At 36.8% G+C, this 22424-nt stretch overlaps 1 protein-coding gene across 2 annotated transcripts in view; it reads left to right on the top strand.

Annotated features, from left to right (window-relative positions):
* NEDD1 (NEDD1 gamma-tubulin ring complex targeting factor) overlaps window positions 1-22168 on the top strand; it is a 28307-nt gene extending 6139 nt beyond the window's left edge. For both annotated transcript variants that reach the window (XM_074902700.1, XM_074902701.1), the window contains exons 5-15: window positions 40-180; window positions 7793-8022; window positions 9138-9339; window positions 10297-10483; window positions 14123-14251; window positions 14440-14487; window positions 14931-15154; window positions 15855-16011; window positions 16317-16473; window positions 18802-18868; window positions 19928-22168. In XM_074902700.1, the coding sequence (XP_074758801.1) occupies window positions 40-180; window positions 7793-8022; window positions 9138-9339; window positions 10297-10483; window positions 14123-14251; window positions 14440-14487; window positions 14931-15154; window positions 15855-16011; window positions 16317-16473; window positions 18802-18868; window positions 19928-20032 (1647 nt within the window). In that variant the 3' untranslated portion in view covers window positions 20033-22168. The remainder of the gene's footprint in view (window positions 1-39; window positions 181-7792; window positions 8023-9137; window positions 9340-10296; window positions 10484-14122; window positions 14252-14439; window positions 14488-14930; window positions 15155-15854; window positions 16012-16316; window positions 16474-18801; window positions 18869-19927) is intronic.
* Window positions 22169-22424: the final 256 nt, after the last annotated feature.

Raw genomic sequence — 22424 nt, 5'->3', positions numbered from 1 at the left:
TGTCTTTAACCCTCTCCCTCTAACCTCTCGTCCCTGCAGGATCATAAAGATGAAGTCACATGTGTTACATATAATTGGAATGATTGCTACATTGCTTCTGGATCTTTGAGTGGTGAAATTATTCTACATAGTGTTACCACCAATTTATCAAGTACTCCCTTTGGTTATGGCAGCCATCAGGTAGGCTATCTGTCCTAAGTTCCTTTCACGTATGAAGCTTTAATTTACAGTCTTTAGAAATTGAAAATACATATCAAAAGCTTAAGTTTTGTTAGTCTGTTTCCTTTTAATTTTTAAGAGTGCACTTACAGAAAGGTAAAACCAGGCCATTATTTGTATTGTAGCCTTAAGTAATAGGTAACATTGAAATACAAATTTCTCAAGTACTTATATATACAGGTTACAGCAAATTTTACTTTGTGGGCTCTGGTGTGGGAATTAAGAATCAGTGGTTAGCAAAATGTAAACTAACCTTGAGGTTAGAGGAATAATTGTGGATAACTGAGGCAACATTATGTAACACTGCTGTGTGAAAAACAGCAGTAAAAAACACTACCTGCAGAGTGTGGTGAGCATGTGAGCAGTAAACAGGCAAAACCAGGCAAAACCTGAAGGTCAGGAGGATGTAAAAGTAAAAACGAATCTATGTAAACAGATGGTAATAAATTGGGAGCTTGCACACATTTGCTCTTGGCAATGCCCCCCCTTCAACAAACTGGTGTGAGTTTGTCATTATTCAGTGAGTTGCCCTGATCCTGGCTGATCCGAGACCAGATCTTCAAGATTCTTCAAGAACAAACTTCTAGACATCTTAAAACTGAACAAAAACCAGTCAACTTCACAAACCAGAGCAGGATTTCAATGCAGGACTCAATGTGTATTGTTGCAAAGAACAAAGACTGTGTATCCTGGGTTCTGACTTCTCCAAAGTAACCAGATTTACAGCTGAACAGAGCCATCTGTACAGTAGGAGTGAATATAAGCCTGCATTTGGAAATAATGAATTTATTTAATCTGGAGATTAAAAAAGCACAGCTGCTCAAAGAGAAAAGTGATGAGATTTTGTATTACCTACTTAAGTGTTTAGGTAAGATTTTTGCATAACTTGTTTGAGGGAGAACTGTGCAGAAGACAAATACAAAGCATGTGTACTGCTTAAGGGCCTTGCTAGGGTTTTCCACTGGAGTTCCTTTTTGTAGAATCAAAAGATATTGAAGAATTGGCGTGTATCATTAGGAGAATTCCCTTGATACAAGGGCATCTGCAGTAGTAAATGAGCTGTGGTGACCCATCGGAAGTTCCAGTTTGTGTTCTTAGTGTCAATGTTGTCTTAGACACAGACAAGTGTTTTGTGTTTTAAGCATTCTTCTATTTTTTTTATTTTTAACCGAGTCATTTTTACAGAGGTAGGAGCTGCCTAGGGGATGCAGAAATGTTGCTTTGGTCCTAAACCTGACCTTGAATGTCTTGGGTAATACTGAAGTTGTGACTTAATATTATTTTCTGTTACTGCAACAGCTTTTTCAGTCCTAAATTGCAGATAGAATGTGAAGTTAATTTTTCTCCTGCCTAGCATGAACTATATAACTTGATGAAGAATCTCTTATGTCTTTATAGCATCGTGGGAATTGTGGTATACTTTCTGTTGAAAAATCTCTGTTAAATTCAAAATATGTCTGCTCTTAAGTGCTGCAGTGTCTTTGATCCATCACTGGTCTCATACTTATAGTGAAGCAAAATTGTACTTCATACTTGGTTTGATCTTAAAAATCCATCTATATAGTCAGTTCATTTTTCTGATTTGATTGTTACGATCTTAAGAAAAATGTGGATATGAGGCAGGAGCTACAGGGATATCCATGGCTGGATTACACAGCTGAGATGAATATCCGGAGTGAAAGATTATGCTGCTAATGAAGAAATTATTATGAGGATGATCTGTGTCAACCTGTTTGATATATTCAACTCGTTCTGCCAAAAACCGATTAGGAATAAGTGATGCAGAGAATAGCTATTCTGGCAGATGAAATCAAGAGGTCTACTGCAAAGCTGAGTGACCTTTCAGATGGGTAAAGATATCTGAAGTATTACAGTAACTGCAAGCACAGAGCTACTATCCACTTCTAAAGGGTCTATAACATTTTTCTAAAGGGGGGGCATTTATTTGATTGCATATTTAAAATGGAATCAAGGTATAATTGTGTAATGGGATGGCTACTTGGATGTCCTAGTTTATTAGCTTATATCTTAAAAATTGTCTTGGCTCTTATGTGCCAAAATAGCTTTATTTTTGGATTTGGGTTTTAATTGGTACTTGTAGAGAGTTCCTGGATTAATTGTGCAGTGAGGAAAATATCTGAAGAATCGTGTAATTCTGTTAAATTTCAAAAATGTTTACTTGATTTATAGTGTAGGGGCACAGTTTCTAAGGGTGGGCTTGAGTAGATAGCCAGTGTACTGTCCTGCTTGATCCTGACACTAGCTGTCTGGCTTAGCAACACATACCACTCCCTAGTAACTTTTTTAACAATCGGGGAATGTGGGGTCAAACTAACCTTATAAAATTTAGCTTGTCTCTGTTTGATTCATCATGATGTAATGTAGTTGCCTTGCCAGTTAATTTCTAATATTGTATAGACTCTACAAGTAGTAGAATAGCCCAAGGTTGCACTGATTTCTGTGACTTTTCCTAAGAGTTTTGGCCTATATTCGATTAATTGATTTTGATTTAGAAACACCTTTGGGCTTTATGAGAGTTAAGCTCTTGCACAGAGTTGTTTGCAGATCCCATAATTTGTCTTTGCTGTTGGTATTCATTTAGACTACAAGATTCTTATCTGCTTGCTGTTGTGAGGATGAATTAAGGTTTGTTTTGAAACGTAATGTTTGTTCAAGACTTCATTGCTGGGTGCTATTCTCTTAGCAACAGGATTTAGTTTTGATGTTTGAACAGCTGGCTGATTTGTAAAGAAGTGTGATGAGTTCTGGTCAATCTATATAGTGATATAGTCTTCAGGTTTTAAAGCTATTAACTGTGTTTACATCCGCCTTCTCACTTATAAGGCTTACTAAGGTATAAAGGAGATTAAGAAACTGCTATCTTTAAATAAGGTAATCAATGATGCTGGACTACTTTTGGTTTAGTTTTGGGCTTTTCACTTGTTTTCCAGCAGTGAAAAACCCTAATTATAACTAGTCCTTAGCAATGGACCAACAGTTTTCTGAAGAGCACTGTTCTTTGTTTGGCTGTCTTACTGAGAAGCTTAAAGATAAAATGTACTTTTATATTCTACAGAAAATCTACTCAAATCATAGCTAAGGCAAAAAGATGTATGGGGTTTTTTGTGCTACATTGACTGGTAGAATGTTCCAAAGAGGACTTAATTTTCTCTTTGTGGGTTCAGCATGTTCACTAAATGTGTTTCTGATAGTTTTGTGTGTGCAGAATTTCCAGATTATCATCAGGAGTTGTACTTACTATGAGGTAGTGTAACTTGCTTCATACTTGCCTTTTTTAGTCTTGACAGACTAGTTCCAAAACATGACTCTTTCCAAATAATTGCATCATTCCAAAGAGTCTTGAAAATATTTTAGTATTAGTAGCTAAAATCATTAGAAAACAGATGACCCCTTCCCACTTCCATTCAGGCATTTACTTAAGCATATTTGAGTTTCACTTAGTGAACAGCTATGCTGACTTCAAGCGAGTATTTTAAATATCCCCCTAGATTCAGTTCAAAGGAGATGCTTAAGCCTTGGCTGGTCAGATTTTTTGCAGTGAAACATGTCCCACACCTTTGCCATATGATACTGTGGATGAAAATGTTATCTGTAAAAATTCTTAGGCTTCTTTGCAGAAAAGTACCAATGTTTAACTTATCTCCCACATCCTTAGCTATTTTTTTTTCTTGTAACTAACAGACCTCGCAGTTAAATTATGTATGGGTTGTATGCCCTTTCTAGGCTTGGGATTTCTGTTACTGGCAGTACAAAGGCCAAGGAACTGTATTGGGGCTAATATTTTCAGCTAGGCTGAGTTGAAGGCCATGGTGTTCAAAATCTGAGTAACAAAACCCTTGCTTCTAAACCATAACTTAAGGAAATGGACAGGAGATGACAAATGAATTTCAGCTTCTTCAGCAAAAAACTTGACTAGGAGTTGGCTAAAGTTCTGTGTGACTCCATCATGCCAAACAAAAATAAACACTTTTTTAAAGACTGTTTGGTGCAGACTGTGACTATGTGTTAGTTTCTTGTCACTAAGATAAAATCATTAGAAAGTATAAGAAATGAGATAAAGAAACATGTATTGAAATAAAAATAGATGATAGAATCTGATCTAGAATAGTATGCATGACAGCTCAGAAAAGCTTACAGAATTAGGATTGGCAGAGGTACAGAGAGGTTAGTAGGGAAGAAGTCTGGTAAAGAGAAAAAAGAACTGAAGAAAATAGGACTCTTTAAATAACACTTCACATAAAAGGATGCATAGTTAATGTTAAATTCGGTGACATAAAAGGTAAGTGACATAAAAATAAAGTTCAGTGACAAAAGGTTTTCTCTGAACATACAGGTGATCGTGGTGATTTTTGATTTTAGTATCCTCTTTGGCAATAAATGTAATCAGAGGGAGAAGGTTTGAAAAGTAACTTGGGAATTACAACAAAAGTAATATTATAAAAAGGGATACATCTTGTTTTTAACTAATTGGAGGAGATTTATGCCTAGCATTAGATTATCCTGGTTTGGTCTCCTGTGGTGGGCAGGGAGGGGTCCCTCTTACCTCTTTCAGAACTTCCGTATCATGCATGTGGTATAAGACTAAATAGCTCAAATGATCAAGTGTAATAGTTCGTCTGTTCCTGTACAATGAGTCCTGTTCTCTTGCAGCACTAGGTCACAGAGAAGATATTTTTCTGTGTATACTTGTCAGTTTTCACAGTGGCTGTATGTATGTTTTAACTTCATTCCAGTGAACACTGGATAGCATGTTGGTTTTTTGTTTTGTTATAAAATTAATGTAGAATTGAGTCAGTATTTTAAAGATAAAGACAGAAAGCTACTTCATGAAGCCTATACTCATTCTAAAATAGTTTCTGATTTGCTCTGAGTATGGATGGGAAATGAGGAAAATGAAGCTAAGACTTATATGATGTAGTTTGACCACCTGCATTTTAATACTTGATGCTTTCCCATATGAGGCTTGGTTGTCTGCTGTTTCTAACTGTGCTAAGCTTAAAGCTATATTTCTTTTTTTACCCAGATGTTTCTTAGATAAAGCGTGGTTTGGTTTTTTGTTTGTTTGGTTTTGGTGGTGGGTTTTTTTGTTTGTTTGGGGTTTTTTTTTAGAAAACTTAAGTGACTCACTTCGGGGAGGAGAAATGTTTTGGTTTTGTCTTGTCAAGCAGCCTTTCAGAAATTATGTTCTTTCATACTGTCAGGGATGCCAATATGATGCATTTGACTGTTTCATAAAAGTGTGTGCAGATTTAAGTGTTTCCAGTCCTTGAGTCTGATCTAGCAATTGCATTGTTGCAAGTGAAGTTTGTTGCTAACTTAATTCCGTGAAAGTGAGGAGACAATAGGAACCTCCCCACACCTCACACCACCTTCATCAGCAACCTGAAATTAAACTGTTAAGCTTCTCTAAGAAAACACCATGACTTCAATGAGAAGTGGGGAGGGGGGTAATATGGGGAAGCCATGTATATGAAAAAATAAGTGCAAACTCTCCTTGGGCCTGTGATATTAAAAGGAAAAAATGAGAAAATGGGAGACTTGGTTGGATAGCAGGAGAGGTTTGAGGTGAGCTAGGAGAGAGTAGTCTTTGGTGGGCAGGAGAACAGAAAATGGAACATGAGCAAATGACAGTGCAGTAAGGAAGGTGTTTGGAGGTGAAAAACTGTCAGAACTGTGAGGGACAGGCATGTTTCCCATATAGCTCATGTACATAATTGAAGCTGTTATTTCTGAGTCTCTACATATTTCTTTTTTTCAAATGAAAATAAAGTGAAAAATGCTGATGGTAATGTCTCCATCATGTCCAGTGGAGGACATTACTAATTCTAAGCAAACATCTTCTGTCCTATTTAAATACAAACTTGAGGGTGTTACTTTGTGGAGCAATTAGGCTTCCAGTGAGACATGCAATATAAGTGCTAGAAACTATGTTGGAGGCATATGAACCAACAAATATCTTCATTAAAAATGAAATTAAAGAGAGAAATAGGATAAAATCCAGTATGGTGGATTATACTAGAATAATATAACAGCTTTTTGAGAGCATTTTCAGACAAAATGTAATGGTTGTCATCTGTCTGGACTTGAGTAAAGCACTTGAATTCAGTTCCTTGTGAGAAAATTTTAGAAAGGAATTGAGAATGGCTATAGGAAAGAAGACAGTTGAAAGAACAATATTTATTTGGGTTATTAATAATCTTGTTTATTTTCAGTAATGGGTATGATATGAGAAGTAGAGCTATGATGAGACACAGTTGGAAGGTATTGCCTGTAAGAAAGAGGATTATGGTGTTATCTAAAAATGATTGAAATAATAAACATGTGAACAACTATGACAGTATAAAAATCAAGGCACCAGACTTAGGTCACAACTGAGGCTTTTCATATTAGACTAGGATTTGAAAATTCTTAAGGGAAAGAAGGACCTGGGCTGCTTGATCGTAAAATGGCAATGAGCAACCAAAACAGATTGGATCACAAAAAAGAAACTGCAGTCTAGGATATGTCAGGGTGAGTACAAAACGGACCTCAAGTGTTACTGCCTTTGTAAGGCAGTAGCAAAATTTTTGATGAACATTAAGATTTTGGTTGTCCATGTTCAAGAAAGATTTGAACTGGGAGAGTTACAAAGAGACCGTGATTGTATTGCAAAACCAGTCTTAGACTTGATTCTCACTTGTTATAGCAAAATAAGCCTGAAAGAAGATGTGGTGGCTGCCTATTAAAACAGGGAAAAGCAGCACTGGCAAGTTAGGAAACGATTTAAGAATAAGGGCATTATTGTCACAGGGCTGAATTAGTAAAAACAAGTCATAAATAAAATTAATCTGGAAGTTGAGTATTGTAATTTAGTATTAGAGCAGCGAGGTTCTGAAACGTGCTCTGAAGCAATATAGTGGAAACAAAATACTTACCTGCTTCTGAAAGGCAAGTTAAGTTCCTGTATTGCATGGTTCTGTGATAGCAAGGCTACATGTGATAAACCAGGCATATTATCCTCCTCTGGGGTCCTGGCTCACAGGGTAAAAACTGTTCTTCTGCAGGACCTACATACTTGCATAACTCTGGAGTCTGTGTGTCTTATCAAATGGGCTTATATCCATTAAAATCAGCAGAGGGGAATTAAGTTTAACATTCTTGGCAGGAGTCCAATCAGTGAAATAATGTAGCTTTTCACTCCTTTAATTTTAGCTGTGATGTGGTTTGGTCTTTTTTGTAGTGTATATGATGGCATGATACTTGCAGAAAAATGAATAAACTTTTGTAGAAGTTTTCATTTTTATTTTTTTTTCCTTCCTTGTCCTTCATTTTGCTGATCAGCTCATATGGTACCCCATACTGGTACACAAAAAATCCAGTCTGCTCCCCTGACAGAAAAAAATGGCATTGTAATGTGAAATGAACTTTTTTAAAACTTTTTTTTGAGTGGATAGCCTTTGTAAACTACTTTAATGCAGTGTCTGTATTCCTGATGTGTTGTGTGTGTTTATAAAATAATTTAATATGGTGTTTAATAGTGGCATTACACTTCAGTTTTATGTCTGTTTTACAGCCTATTCGACACTTGAAATACTCATCCTTTAAGAAATCCTTGCTGGGGAGTGTTTCTGACAGTGGAAATGTAACGCTCTGGGATGTAAATAGCCAGAACCCATATCATCATTTTGAACATACTCATAAAGCACCAGCTTCAGAAATCTGCTTTTCTCCAGTCAATAAGCTGCTGCTTGTAACTGTAGGTTTGGATAAAAGAATTATTCTCTATGACACTTCAAGTAAAAAGTGAGTATATTAAAGACCCTTGATTTTACAGGATCTTTAATTTTTTTTTGTAAACTGAAAAAAGCATGCCTAACTATGACATGAAATATTTCATTCAGATGACATTCAGAATGGTTGAAGTGGTTGGCCCTGTCCCATAGTCTATTTTACTCTTTTATTTAAAAAACAAATCCCCAAACAATCAGAAAAAACAAGGCATGTGGGAACTAATTGAGGTGCTACATATGAGTGACCTCTCCCAAGTGCTTGTGTATGGGCTTTTCTGGTTGATACGGAGCAATTAGCTTCTGTGAGGGGTAGTACAGCCATGAGGACCTACAGCTGCCTGAGCTTAGCTTGCCTGCTTTTCTAGTTCAAGGTATAAGACATAACTGTGGTGAACAGAGTTGCTGAGATAGTGAGACTTACATATGGAAGAGTATTGTTTGAAAAAGCAGGAAGGATGGGGCTGTGTAGCAAGAGGGTGGGATGGCAAGAGGTTTCAGTAGGTTGTGCTTTTACTCTAGCTGAATAAAAGCAAGAGTCTCACTCTAGTTTGGAAGGGTGTAGAAAGATGTGAACTAGGACCTGAAGTTCTTCCTAGAGTTGTGGGAAGGCTAGAGTTGATAGACCTGGGAAGCTAGAGGATATATGTAGCATGATTGCTGCTGGAAACTATACCATTTTTAGTATATTGTTTCTCACTTTTTTCTCATGTTATTTACTATACTGCCATGTTACATGGTTTTTGAATCACACAACAGCTGCTTTCTATACATACATATATGTATGTGTGTGTGTGTGTATATATATGTATATATATATATATACACTGATATATAAATAGTGTAAGTTTTGGTCAGGTTTCTAAGTTAATGCTGGTGTCAGAACTGCTGTTACGAAGGCAATTTGATCCTGTCCTGGTGAAATCTTTTGGGGCATATGCAGTCTTTAAGTTCTTAAACATGAGCACTTAGTATAGGCCTAATCCACTGTTCCATCACTGAATTTACTTGGCGCTGAAGTGGAACTACTGACCTGTAGCAGAATTATGAAAGCTTTTTTAGATACTGTTTTGAAAAGTCTACTTTTGAAATCTAAAAGCTTCTTTATGTTGTCTTTTTTTGTGGTTGAAGGTTGTTGACAACAATAGTAGCTGATTTTCCTCTGACAACAGTAGACTTCATGCCTGATGGTACTACTTTAGCTATAGGATGTTCCCGGGGAAAAATCTGCCAGTATGACTTAAGACAACTGACATCACCAGTGAAAACAGTTATTGCTCACAAAGGCTGTGTGAAATGCATACGTCTCCAGTTCAGTAGCACTTTTTCCAAGGTAAAAAAACCTCCCTGTTTATTGCTTGATATGCAGATTAATGAAAGCCAAGCATAAGTTTAAGTTCTAAGAAAATGTTAGCATTCAATTTCTAAGCACTATAGATGCCAACAGAAGTGTTTCATACCAACACAGAAATTATAAACTGCTCAGTCTCAGGTGCCATTTTAGGGGGTTTTAATGTGGAATTCCCCTGGCTTCTAGCCTCAGTGCAGAAATGAGTGAAACTTTAGTCTTAAATTTCCTGGTGTGAATATGCTGCCATTGCAGATCAGTATGTGGCACCTTAGATTCACTTGTAGGTAGTAGCAACAAGGTCTCTGATAGCCCTTCCACTTAAAGGGAAGACACATGCTGCCCATCTTAAGGTATTTGCATGGTCTTATATGTGGTCTTTTGCAGACACATATAAACAGTGGAGAAGTTGATTAAATGATAGAGAAGACTTAAGAGGTTTTTTCAAGACTTCATTAGACTCTACTGTATCCAGAAATCCCACACATCCATTTAGTGCAGATGGAGAGAACCTTTTAAGTGGGTTCTTTTACTGCTCTGAGACTTTCTTCCATGTGTATGACACTTGCTACTAGTGGTTGATTCTTTCTTTACAATTTGGAGTCCCTAATAATGTAACCTCTTATTTTTCCTATGCCTAAACCTAGGATCAAAATTGGCTCATGCCAGGTCACTCCGTTGTTACCTTAAGTTCTGTTGGTGTTCTTTTCCAGGTCCACATAGCATTCATATAATAATACAGATGTTTCCCATGTTCTTTGAAGTTATGTTAAGATACCTTTTTTTTTTTTACATTTGTAAAGGCATATCTCCTAGGCAACCTTGAACTGAATTTTTAGTATTTTGAAACAAAAGGAATATTGGCTTATATTTTTACTTTTAGCTGAATAATAACTGAATAATAACTTCTCTTAATCTGTTGTTTGTTTTTTTTTTCTTCAGTCTAACCTTACAGGTTCTTCAAATAAACCTGTATCCAAAAGAGTAGAAGTCAAGGCTGGTAGTAATCTTGGAGAAATTCAAAATACTGGCATCAAAAACATTGCCTCTCAAGCATCAGCAACAATTTCATCTCATCTGACATTGCCAAATGAGAATAAGGGAGGAGAGGTTCTTCAGGAAAAAACAGGTAGTGTCTTCTTCCTACTCTTACAATAATATTTGGCCTAATCTATAAAATGGAAGAAATATTTCATGCCTTGACCATTGCAATATAAAAAAATTCATTGAGGGAAGGGCATTTGTTTGGAAGAACTGTGTGTATGTGCATGCACATCTGCACCTTCTTTTTCCTCTCTTACTGCATTAGACATACTATGAAACTGTGGGTCCTACTACAAGCTTTAGAAACATGAAGTTTAAAATTCTCTACTTGAAGTATGTATTTAAATTTTAAAGGAGAAAACTGTGGTGATATTGTGGGGTTGTTTCTTGCATTCTGACTTCCTGTAGATTATCCTTAGGTATGTAATGTATTTTCTGACACAATGTCTTTATGGAATGTAGAGCTAATGGTTTGTAATTCTATTAATAAAAAAGAGTTACAGACCTTATCTAAAAAAAAATAATGAAACAAAACACGGGGGGGGGGGGGGGGGGGGAAACAACAAAAAAAAACCCAAACCAAAACACAAGACAAACCTAGTCCAAAAACCCAAGTGAGAACTGAACTGTATTTTTGTGTGAGGCATCATTTCAATATCACATGGTAGGAAAGATGTTAAATATAGTTGCAAGTATGATTAGTTGTATAACTGTACTTGCTATTTATGCTTCTGAAATTAACAAGTTCTTTATAAGAATTCTGAGCATTATTCTAAAATTCTGCCACTGTGAAATGTGCTCATAAAATTTTATTTAATTCGAGAGTTCTGAAAACATGGTCAGATCAGTAACAGTGTTAGTTTGATTCCTGAAAAAAAGATCCTCAAGCCATTTTAATGCAACACCACTTTTCCCCTTTTTAAATAAGGAGAAATACTCTTAGCAATAGTGATTAGGCAATAAGCCACTGCAGATCAGAGAGATGTGTATTAATGACCTCCCTTGGGTATGCAGTGAAGTACGAGGTGAGGTAGAATGCTTCCTATGTATGCAAGAAGTAATGCTAATCAACATTACTGAATGGTGTGGAAAATTTTATTTCCGTTAAAATAAAGCTAAAAAAAAGGCTTTCTGTCTCTATTTGAAGATGTAAGGTGTAACAGCAACTAAACAGGACCATGCAAAAGTAAATAAATGTTTTGAGAAAAGGAGGGCTTACCCAGTAAAATACATACTTTTCCTTAAACTGAGTGTTCACTTCAGAAATAAAGACCTCCTTATACTTCAGAAGATATGGTCTTTAAACTTAGAAATGGATGAGAGACCACAAACTGCATTTGTTCTGTGGTAACTCTTCTAGACCCTGATTATGAGGTTTAACTTTGGAGAAATAAGGGCATTTAGTAAGGTGATCTGATAGCATATTTAAAGCAAAAAACCCGTCTGCTCGTACAGCTTATAAATGTCTGGGGCTTTTTGTCACAGGTATTTTAAAGTACAAAATATAAAGGAAGTCAGAATGTGATGAGAAGTTTGGATGTACTTTGAGCTGGCATCCCATAAACTTCTATTTAACAGCCATCCCCTGGTTTAGGTACTTACTATGTTTAGATTACTGGGAATGGGTAAAAATATACAAAACATATTATGCTCTATTTTATATTATGCTCTTTCCATGTAGATCCTCTGTAGCTTCTGGCACAGGTTGATACTGTACTTCTAGTTTGACTCACTACCCCAAGTATTACTTAACTAGCAAGTGCAATCCTATGTATATGTCACAACTGACACGTATGAAGGAGTGGAAAACACGATATATTAATATATTTAAAAGTGAAATCTCAAACCTGACTCAAGTTCCAGTTTATGTAAATATTTGACACAATTAATTGTAGTCATCCACACAGTCACATTTGGGTCACTGGAACAAGTAACCCTACATAGAAAAGTAGTACAGGTTTTATGAACAGTGATTTGTATATATTTTTTTTAAATTAAAGTAGCTACAAAGTAAAGCTTTTGTATTACAGGTGATTTATATGTTTTGCACAGCATGAATACTTTTTGCCTAGATCTTAACTTATATAGGCAAAATCTATGCACTTTTAGAGTTAGGAGTCCTGTGAGGGCAGAATAGCAGCTTCACTACAGTCCTGATCTGGTTTTCAAACGTATGAAGTTGTGAAAGTTATTTAGGTGGTTATCTTTCAGTCAGTTCGCTTCTCCATGTATTCGTCATCTAAAAACTGTAGTTTAAAAAATTACTGGGTGGTTTTTGGATTTATGATAGGCTTCCATTCTGTAGATACCTGTCCCTGCTACCACACATGAAAGAGCTAACTTTTTTCCCTGGATCGGGTCAGGGCTAGGGCTTGAGGGTGGAGTGGGGAAAGGTCCAGGAATGTTTCATTTGACTGAAAATATAACCCCACTCTGATTTCCTAATACTAGAAATAAGCAGAGAATATCCTAACATCAGGTAAGCTTTAGAGTAGATGTTGCATAGAATTTCCCTTAGAATGCTTAATGGCCCCAGTGAAGCAGACTTCTCTTCTTGCAGAAAAAAATTAAATTTTGATCACTGGAATGTGGTTACCTTCTTAGCAGATGGTGCATTCACTAGTTTTCATTTCATCTGATACACCATACATTTCCTGCATCCATCATGTAGATTTTTCTGAAAATGAGTGCATTCTCCAGTTTGACAACTCTCCTTTTTAAAAAGAGGAAAGGAATCACAGGATCGTCAAGGTTGGAAAAGACCTTGGAGATTGTCTAGTCCAACCATTAACCTCACACTGACTGTTCTCAACTACACCAGATCCCTCAGCACTATGTCGACCTGACTCTTAAACACCTCCAGGGATGGGGACTCCACCACCTCCCTGGACAGCCCATTCCAATGCCCAACAACCCGTTCTGGAAAGAAATGCTTCCTAATATCCAGTCTAAACCTGCCCTGGTGCAACTTGAGGCCATTCCCTCTTGTCCTATCGCTTGTTACTTGGTTAAAGAGACTCATCCCCAGCTCTCTGCAACCTCCTTTCAGGGAGCTGTAGAGGGCGATGAGGTCTCCCCTCAGCCTCCTCTTCTCCAGACTAAACACCCCCAGTTCCCTCAGCGGCTCCCTGTACGACCTGTGCTCCAGACCCTGCACCAGCTTCGTTGCCCTTCTCTGGACACGCTCGAGTCATTCAATGTCCTTTTTGTAGTGAGGGGCCCAAAACTGAACACAGGAATCGAGGTGCGGCCTCACCAGTGCCGAGTACAGGGGTGAGATCCCTTCCCTGTCCCTGCTGGCCACGCTATTGCTGACACAAGCCAGGATGCCTTTGGCCTTCTTGGCCCCCTGGGCACACTGCTGGCTCCTGTTCAGCCGGCTGTCAGTCAACCCCCCCAGGTCCCTCTCTGACTGGCAGCTCTCCAGCCACTCCTCCCCAAGCCTGTAGCGCTGCTGGGGGTTGTTGTGGTTGAAGTGCAGAACTGGGTATTTGAATCCAGCTGAATCTTACTTTTGTTAATAAGTATCTTAGCTTTTAGTTATATTCACCTGTGTTGGCAACATGAGGAAGTTAAAGTTGACCCTCTAACTAGAATCCATAGAAGGTTCTAAAGTGTTTGCTGGACTTACCAACCATCATGCTTGCTAAGAGATTGTTTAGGAATAATGTATGTTATTTTTTGAAACTGTCAATTACTAATTGAACATTACTGTCCTTTTAAGGCTTTCCCCATAGTTGCAGCTTGGATGTGATTCCATCTAAAGAAACAGATCATGGGAAAACTGCTGATTTAAATAATTTTGATTGGGGTCGAAGTAGTTTAGGAGATGTGTTTTCTCCAGTCAGAGATGGTAAGTTGCTAATACGGAAATGTGTAAAGCATCATTCATCTGCATATAGCATAACACTGACATTTATGTGTTACTGGCTGCTGTACCTACTTGGTATTTTAATTTGGCTTTGATTATTAACGATGCAATGATATGAATATTGATGTAGATTTCATTTTATAAACTATTTATGTTCTTGTATTTTGTAGATATTATCACAAGTAAAGCAAATGAAGATCCTCAAGGAAAAGGAGATGGTAAACATACTTTCAGTATGTCTTTCTTTGTCAGTGGTAGGCCTTTGGAGGCCTATGCTAGTTCTTACATGCTGATTTTGTTGTGCCATTCAAAATAAACGATGAAAGCAGACACTGAAACAAATGAACTTTTCTGGAAATTTTCGAGCACAATGAGGTGCTAAGACACAACATGGTAACAGGAAACCAAAGAGTATGGTCCTAGAGTGATTTTTGTTTTTCCTTTATGCAATTTATAATGAGATATAGAGGCTTTTCATGTTTTATTACTTTCATAAGAACTGTGACAGTGTAAGTTGGATTTAAGGATTTTTTTTTTTTTGTGGGGTACATTTTTTGGATGATTATTTTTTTTGTTTATTTATTTTGTGATGGTGTGCAGGTGTTTTAATTGTGGGTTTTATTTGACACTTGTGTGTTTCACCTTTTCCTTTTCGTATTAGGTCTAGATTTTCAGTCCCACCTTTTGGGTTTGGATTTTCTCCCACAGCTCACTACTGCCTTTCCTGTAAAAAAACCCACAGTGGGCAGTAGTGCACAAGGGATACGGTCTAGCCCATTACATGTACTTGTGGGATCTTCAGTTAAAGAAGAGGAAGAACATCCAGAGACTGACACAAAGAAAAAAAATACTGGAAAACAAGAATCCAAGGAAGTGTTAAAGCAGGTATACTAATTCTTGTTGTAAGTGGTCGTTTTAGAATCTTGACAGAATAATACTACTTGAAGGAAAAATCCATAATAGTATCCCAGATAATGTTATTTTGCAACTCTGTTCACACTATTAACACAAATCTGTAAAATGTTGTTCATTTTAAGTGCGTTGGCCTTCTCTCTTAAACAAGCACGGTTACAAAAGTCCACACAAAACAAAACTCAGCTAGCCCGAGGAATGTTTTGATTTTTCTAGTAAATCAAGAATAATCATTATTTGGTTGCAACAGTACAATTGTTTGTTGTTTGTTAGGTCAGTTCCACCCTCTTATTTCCCTATTCTTCATCTCCCTCTTCTACCTTGAGATATCTTTGACATAATTCTGCTGAGACTGTAGTCCCTTTTGTATTGTTTTTGAGAAGTCCGAGTTTTCTAGGAATGATATGTTTAACTTCACCACAAAATGTTTGATGTGAAAATTAAGAGGCCCCGCCTTTTGCAGTCCCTTCTGTATGTGTGCACTTGAGGGAATTTTGAATTAGCAATCAATTTTTAAGATATCTTGCTAGAAAATGAAAAACATATATTTGTGAGTAAATTCCTAAAACAAAAATGTTTGAATGTGTGTTCCTGAAAACTTAGTCTTCAAGTGCAGTTAGATAATTGTAATAAGTAGAGTTCATATTTTTTTAATTATTATTTTTATTGTCAGCATTCAAAATCGAGCTCCTCAAGTGCAGAATCTGTAACTTTAAGTCCTCCACCATCATCCACTGCTGTAAAGGCTCCTGATACAAATGAGAGACCAGTGAAGAATATTCAGGCCCATCCTGCATATGATCTATCAGTAAATGGTACTATCTCAACAAGTAAGTTGATCATTTTGGCCCAGTTTTAGGTGTGGCTGATTGTGAACTTGATGTGAAACCTGATAAAATGGCCTTAGCATTAAAACAGTATACCCAATCTTGATTCTTCTGTAAATCCAGTGAGCCCTCCTGGAACATCTCTTAATTGCTTCTGAAAAGACCCATCTTTTTTTTTTTTTTTTTTTTTTTTTTTTACTAGGTAATATTTGAAGTAAAATATTGACAAGCCTCAACACAAATAAAATCTCTTGTACTACATTACGCTGATTTTTGTAACAATTTTTATTTATTTTTAATTTGTAAAGATCCAAAGATAACATCACCTGTCACTGCTGGAGTTGCCAGTTCATTGTCAGAAAGAATAGTAGAAACCATTGGGAGTAGCAGGCCAAATGCACCTCTGACATCAATCCAAATAAACTTCATTCAGAATATGATACAAGAAACAATGGATGATTTCAGGTACTGGTATTTATGCAGAACACTTGTTTTCCGTGATATTTTTTCTTAGTAAGATGTTTTAGCATCTCTTTTAACAAATTCCTACTTGCATTAGGAAATTACACTATTAATAGCCCTAATCTTGGAAATCTAGGTATCAAACTTTATTTTAATAGCTCTGATGACTAATTAGACTGATGTGTCTGAGGGCTGTTAATGCATGGCTTTGCTAACATGTTTTCAGACTAAGTGTTCCAGTACTACTTCGATGGTAAACTTATCTGCATAATGAGGTCCTTACTGCTTTCATGAAGCCTTGTGCTGATTTCTTTCCCTCCGTGAGCATTCCCTGTCTCAGCAGAAGTTTCTCTTAAAGTTGACATTGTGGAGCGTTTAATCTAGACAGTTGACGTGTATTGGCTTTGATTGTTGTTAGCTTGGCATGTATAAGGTAAAATACTCTATGTATTTCTACTGGTGAAGCTTTACATTAAAATAATAATGTCTGTGCTGTAAATGATGGTTGGTGTCAGATTACTTTGTGTTTGTGGATACTTCTTTCATGACAAGTGGACTATTAGGTAAGTCAAATTAGTGTGGATTTAGAGCGGAGTTTGAAGGAGATGGAGAAGGTGAGAGAGTTGTATCTAGGCGATCACTTCGCAACCCATGATTAAGATTAAGTAGGTTGACTGAGATGGTGGAGGGGCAAAGGATTGCCAGGCAGGGGAAGTTTTTCTGTCTTGATGACAAAAAACCAAAGTAAAACTAGCTTAGTACTTAAGTCTGTGTGCTATGGCTGTTCTGTGTCTGCCAACAGAAAAATGAATTGAATGTTATTAAATATCTTCAAATAAGAATATAGTATAGTAAAACTCCTCTGAGACTTTTTTTTTGGTGATAATCACACATCTGATTAAAAACTGTAACTTCCATATGGCTTAAAATGCGGTCTGTGGATTCCAGATGTTTTTTCTTTAAAGTCTATGTTCAGGTGTCCCAGTGTTGGAATGTATGCTTGTCAGTCCTGTACTCCTAGTGTCTGAGATCTGGAAGCTCAGAGATGGTGTTTCTCTTCTGACCTACACTTCCTGGAGTAGCTGGAAGGCTCTACTGGCTCTTTTCCCAGTTGTAAATTGTGGATACATTCAAACATGAATGTAAAAGATTGTTTGTACTGAGGTCAGTAAGAGGGAAGGGGGCCATTGTAACCTTCTCATTGATATAAAGACTTTTTATCCTCTGGAATTGGAGGAGAGAATTTTTATCACTTTTGCCTGAAATCCATTCCTCTTCAAGTAATGGGGAAAACAGAAGGACCTTAGAAAAGGACCAGGAGGAATATGTAACTCATTTGGTTCCAAATAGCTGCTTGTTTCTTGAAGTTCCTGTCTTTAGGAGATAAACTACATCTTTGGATTTCTAAGCTGCCAGCTGGAGTCTGTGTTAATACACTCAAAGAATTGCCTCTAACAGGAGTTCTGAAGCACAAGAACCTATGGAAATAGGAAGTGAAGAACATACTCCCTTTTGGGTTTGCTATATGTTTTAGGAAAGGAGAATAAAAAAAAGATCTCTGTATGTCTGTCTTAAGAAATGCCTTACTTTCTCAGGCTGTTGGTACCCATAGCACGGTATTTGGTGTGAGACGATTGCACCATGATGTGCTGTTCAGGAAGAGCATATGTACTTGCCTGCTTTCTTGTGAGCTGTTCTCCTTATTCTTCCTCAGTGTTTGGAACACTCATATTAGCGTAGTGTTCAGAGGGTATTTCCAGGCTTGGCTCTTGTAGTGTGGAATAGTTGCCCATGAATTGATGTGAATTTGTCAATTCATGGACAACACTGACAGTACTTCTTATGTAGATTAACAGGGAGCATTCTGTGAGCTTGAGGATAATGTATCATTTATCACAGTTGATGTTTTGGGCCCTTTTATAGAAGAGTACTGAAAGCAATACACTGAAAAGCTGTATCTTCAGTTACAGATAAGTATCTTTCTCTGTGGTACATACGATTGGGGGATTGAAAATCAGCTTCAGTAAAAATGAGAGAACTTTACAGCTTGCAAGTGAAAAAACAATCTTGGTATCGCCACATATGTATTTCTAAACAGGAAAGATCCTAAGTCTTTTGGTACACTGAAAAAAAGGTACTTACAAAAGTTAATGTCGTGACAGAAGTATTACAGAAAATAAGTGGTAGAGGAATATGTTTAATGGCTTAAGGGTTTTTAGACTCATGTTTCACAGTGTCATGAAGGTGAGAAAGTGGAGCTCTGGGTGCTGAGGATTGGAGAGAATTACTGCTTCCTAAAACTAAGCGTTGTTCTTTTTGCAATTCTTCCAGAGAAGCATGCCATAGAGATATTGTGAATTTGCAAGTGGAGATGATCAAGCAGTTCCATATGCAGTTGGTATGTACAAAGAGCATGGTGGGAAATACACTGTCTTCATTTTTAGTAATAGTGAGGTGCGGGAGAGCTGAGCCCGCACACGACCAATGTGATCAAGCAATGCCCATTTATTACAGCTAAGAAAGCCCTTTTATAATGTTCTCCCGCACACGTGAGTAACATGCAGTACAAGTCCTCAAGATTGGACAGTTAACTTAGCCCGCGCTTTAAACCTTCTTATGATTGGATAAAAAGTGCCACATCAGCCGTGCCAGGCTTCCTGCCTTGTGGAACTTCCTCTTCTTTCCCAACCCCTTCCGGGGCTTGTTTGTCTCGAAGTTTCTCCCCCCTCATTCAGGGTTATGTCCTTATCGCATTCTTGCTCAGGCTGAGGCTCTTAGCAGTCTTGTTCTCTCGCAGAAAGCCCTCTAGATTCCCAACACCGAGGCATGCCAACTTCTCAGAAAACTGAAAATCAATTTTGCTTATTAAGAGCAAGAAAGGGAGTTATGAAGGAGAGGGGAAATGATGATTTGGAATCTGTTAAACTATTTTATTCTTGATAAATAAAGGGAACATATGCGTTGGGTAGGTACCATGAATTCCGTTATTTCAGGAGTTCTAGAAAGACAAAAGGGAAACAAATTCCAGTGTCCATTGGAAAGGACCAAGAGCTGGGGTAAGGAGGAGCTAGATGGAATTCAGGTAGAAAGCTTCACTTACAGGTACTGCATGCATGCTGAGCTGTGTTCTGTGTTCTTTAACTACACCTTTTTATGGATCTTTATTCTTTTGATCTGCATTAAAAAGACTTTGTCTCAGTACTGAACATTTTAATGGAACCTGCATTAGTAGATTCTCATCCTGAAGAAGTGCAAAATATCCTTTGATATATTATTCACTAATGTATTAATGATCAAAATACTGTATGTCAGCATAAAAAAACCCTTACTTTTCTTATCAAGTTTTTAAAAACACTTATCTAGGTTATTTAATTTTCAAGAGAGATGAAAATGTATAAGATAAAACAGGAATAACTAACTTTGCAGCTACTGATTGGGACTTTTTTCTTTTCTCTAGAATGAAATGCATACTCTACTTGAAAGATACTCTGTAAATGAAAGCTTAGTAGCTGAAATTGAGAGACTACGAGAAGAAAACAAAAGACTGAGGACTCACTTCTGAAAGATTTACACTGCTAACTTTATTAGCATGAACTTGCTACAGGTGGTGTGTTGCTTATGACAGATCATCTGTCATCACTGAAGTATTGTATGAAGACCTGCTATTATTTTGAACATGAATCTTTTCTTCTAAGTAAGCGGGTATAACATAATATATACAGTGTTACAAATTTTATAATTACATAAAGAACACTTGCATACACATGCTAACCACATTGAAATGCATTCTTTCAACAGAAAAACTAAAAGGATAAGTACATTATCAGAGTTTTAGCAATATGTGAAGTGCCTTTTTATAAACAAAATCAAACCAGGATGGATGCTTTTTTCTGTAAGAATTTTTGGATATACCTGCTTTTCTGTCTTCTTTACTGCTGTCAGAAACAATCACTATAGCTTACCTTTCAGATACTTTTCTTGGAGGAAAAAGGAGAGAGAAAGCTTATCATCTGCGTGACAAGGAGCCTTTTTTATAAGGAGCTGGGAAGTACTGCATTCAGTTAACTAGTCAACTTTCAGCTCTTTTATCCTGAGTAAAACTAGAGCTTGAAGATATTCCCAAATTCAGTGCCATGATCTTTCTTACTGTATTCATACGTCTGAAAATTGTGCTTGTCTGCTGTGAGCTATGTTGCAAATGCTCCTTCAACTGCACAATGAGATTTCTGTTACAACTTTAGCTATGAGAATTCTTTTTATTTACATGTATTTGAATATTGTCATAGCTTGTCCAGACCGAATGCAGCTGTAGTCTTCAAAGTGTAAGGATACTCAGCCATTAATATATAGCATTGTGTATATGCAGTCTTTCAGTCTTTGACTCAAGCATCTTTTGTGCCTCCCCCTTCTTCCTTTTTATTTGTACTGGACAACACTTAGTATTGAGCAGTAGTTATGAATCTTATTGGTTTAGCATTATTGTAGCCTTTTTGAGATAGCTGCACACCAAATCTAACTCTCATCTTAGTTGTATGATTAACATCAAAGAGAAATCATTACTTTGGTAGCATAATGGTATCATACTTCTCTGTAAACATTTCTGAAATAAAGCTCAGTATGAAGTCCTGACTCTGCTGAAGTTCATGGGAGGTTTGGCTTGGCCTTTATGTGTGCCAAGAGATTAAATTAACCTCGATTTTAAATTAATTTAAAAGTTTGTATTAATTAAAAAATTTATCTGAATGACTTCTACAAATGCTTTTTGCTACTTAAATTGTTCTGGAGGCTTCTTAATTTTCCCACTAATATTTGGTTGCTTCTTTTCACACAATTAAAACTTAAACAAGGAGAGTCTGAGAACACAGTGATTTAATTAGTTACAACGTTTAGTGTTTAAATCTGTGATGGCACGCTTCTACTAAATGAGAAAGCCATAATCTATAGTGTAACTTATTTTTACATGTTGTAAAACTAAAAAAAAAAACCCTTTCTATACCTTTTGCCTATCTTTAACTTTTTTTTCAAAAAGAGACCCTTCTTTTTTCATGTCAGATAATGCAAATACAATCTTGTAGCAAAATGAGGGTGTTCAAGTAGTCCTTAGTGTTAGGAACAGGACTTTAAGCGTCTGCAGCTCTACTGCTTTTATAAGCTTTTAAAAACATTTCTATATCAGATATAACTTCATGGTGAAAGGAAACAAAGTAAGTTAATTTTTTTTTTTAGTAACTTAACTCATAATGTAGAGAACTCTTTTATAAGTTCATAGGATGTGTAAGCTTGACACTGACCACACAGTTTGTGAAGACAATGGTAGTTGAAGGTGGCAAAAATATCTTGCTGTTCTTCTATGAAATAACTTTGCATATTTGCATCTTTTGATTTGTTCCCCAAGTGCTCTTGCTAGTATACCCATATCACAGCAGGGAATGAGGTAAGGATCTTGGGTATTTGGCTTGTAGATAGTTTTCTTGATTCCCAAATAGAGGTGATTATAGCAAGAGTGACTAAAAGGAAATGTTTTGGCCTTTTAAAAAAGATTTTTAGGGCTTTTTTCCCTATCTCAGGATTACTATGGCACAAGTGGCTATGCATGCTGTGTGGAGACTCAGTATGCCTACTGCTCTAGGGGTATGTTTTGCCTTGTACACAAATCTGATTTGTATGTTAAAATAAACCTTGTTTCAACTTTTTGAGAAAAAAATGCTGTGGTGACCTACTTATTAAAGAGAATAATCTGTATTCTAATTGTTATACCTCATCAGGTGAGAGCCTGACCCAAAGAACATGTAGAGATCTACATAAAATTCTTCTTGCTTCCGTGGCTTCATGTAGACCATCAGATCATTTTCACAGAAATATTCACATTATCTCATGCTTTTGGAGTAAAGAACAGATGTACAGTTCCCCCTTCTAACTTGGAAACTGTTATAGTCATTACAGAGATCATGTTC

Source organism: Athene noctua, chromosome 3 (assembly GCF_965140245.1).
Source record: "Athene noctua chromosome 3, bAthNoc1.hap1.1, whole genome shotgun sequence".
Classification (NCBI taxonomy): Eukaryota; Metazoa; Chordata; class Aves; order Strigiformes; family Strigidae; genus Athene; species Athene noctua.
This window is presented reverse-complemented; position numbering and strand designations above follow the sequence as displayed.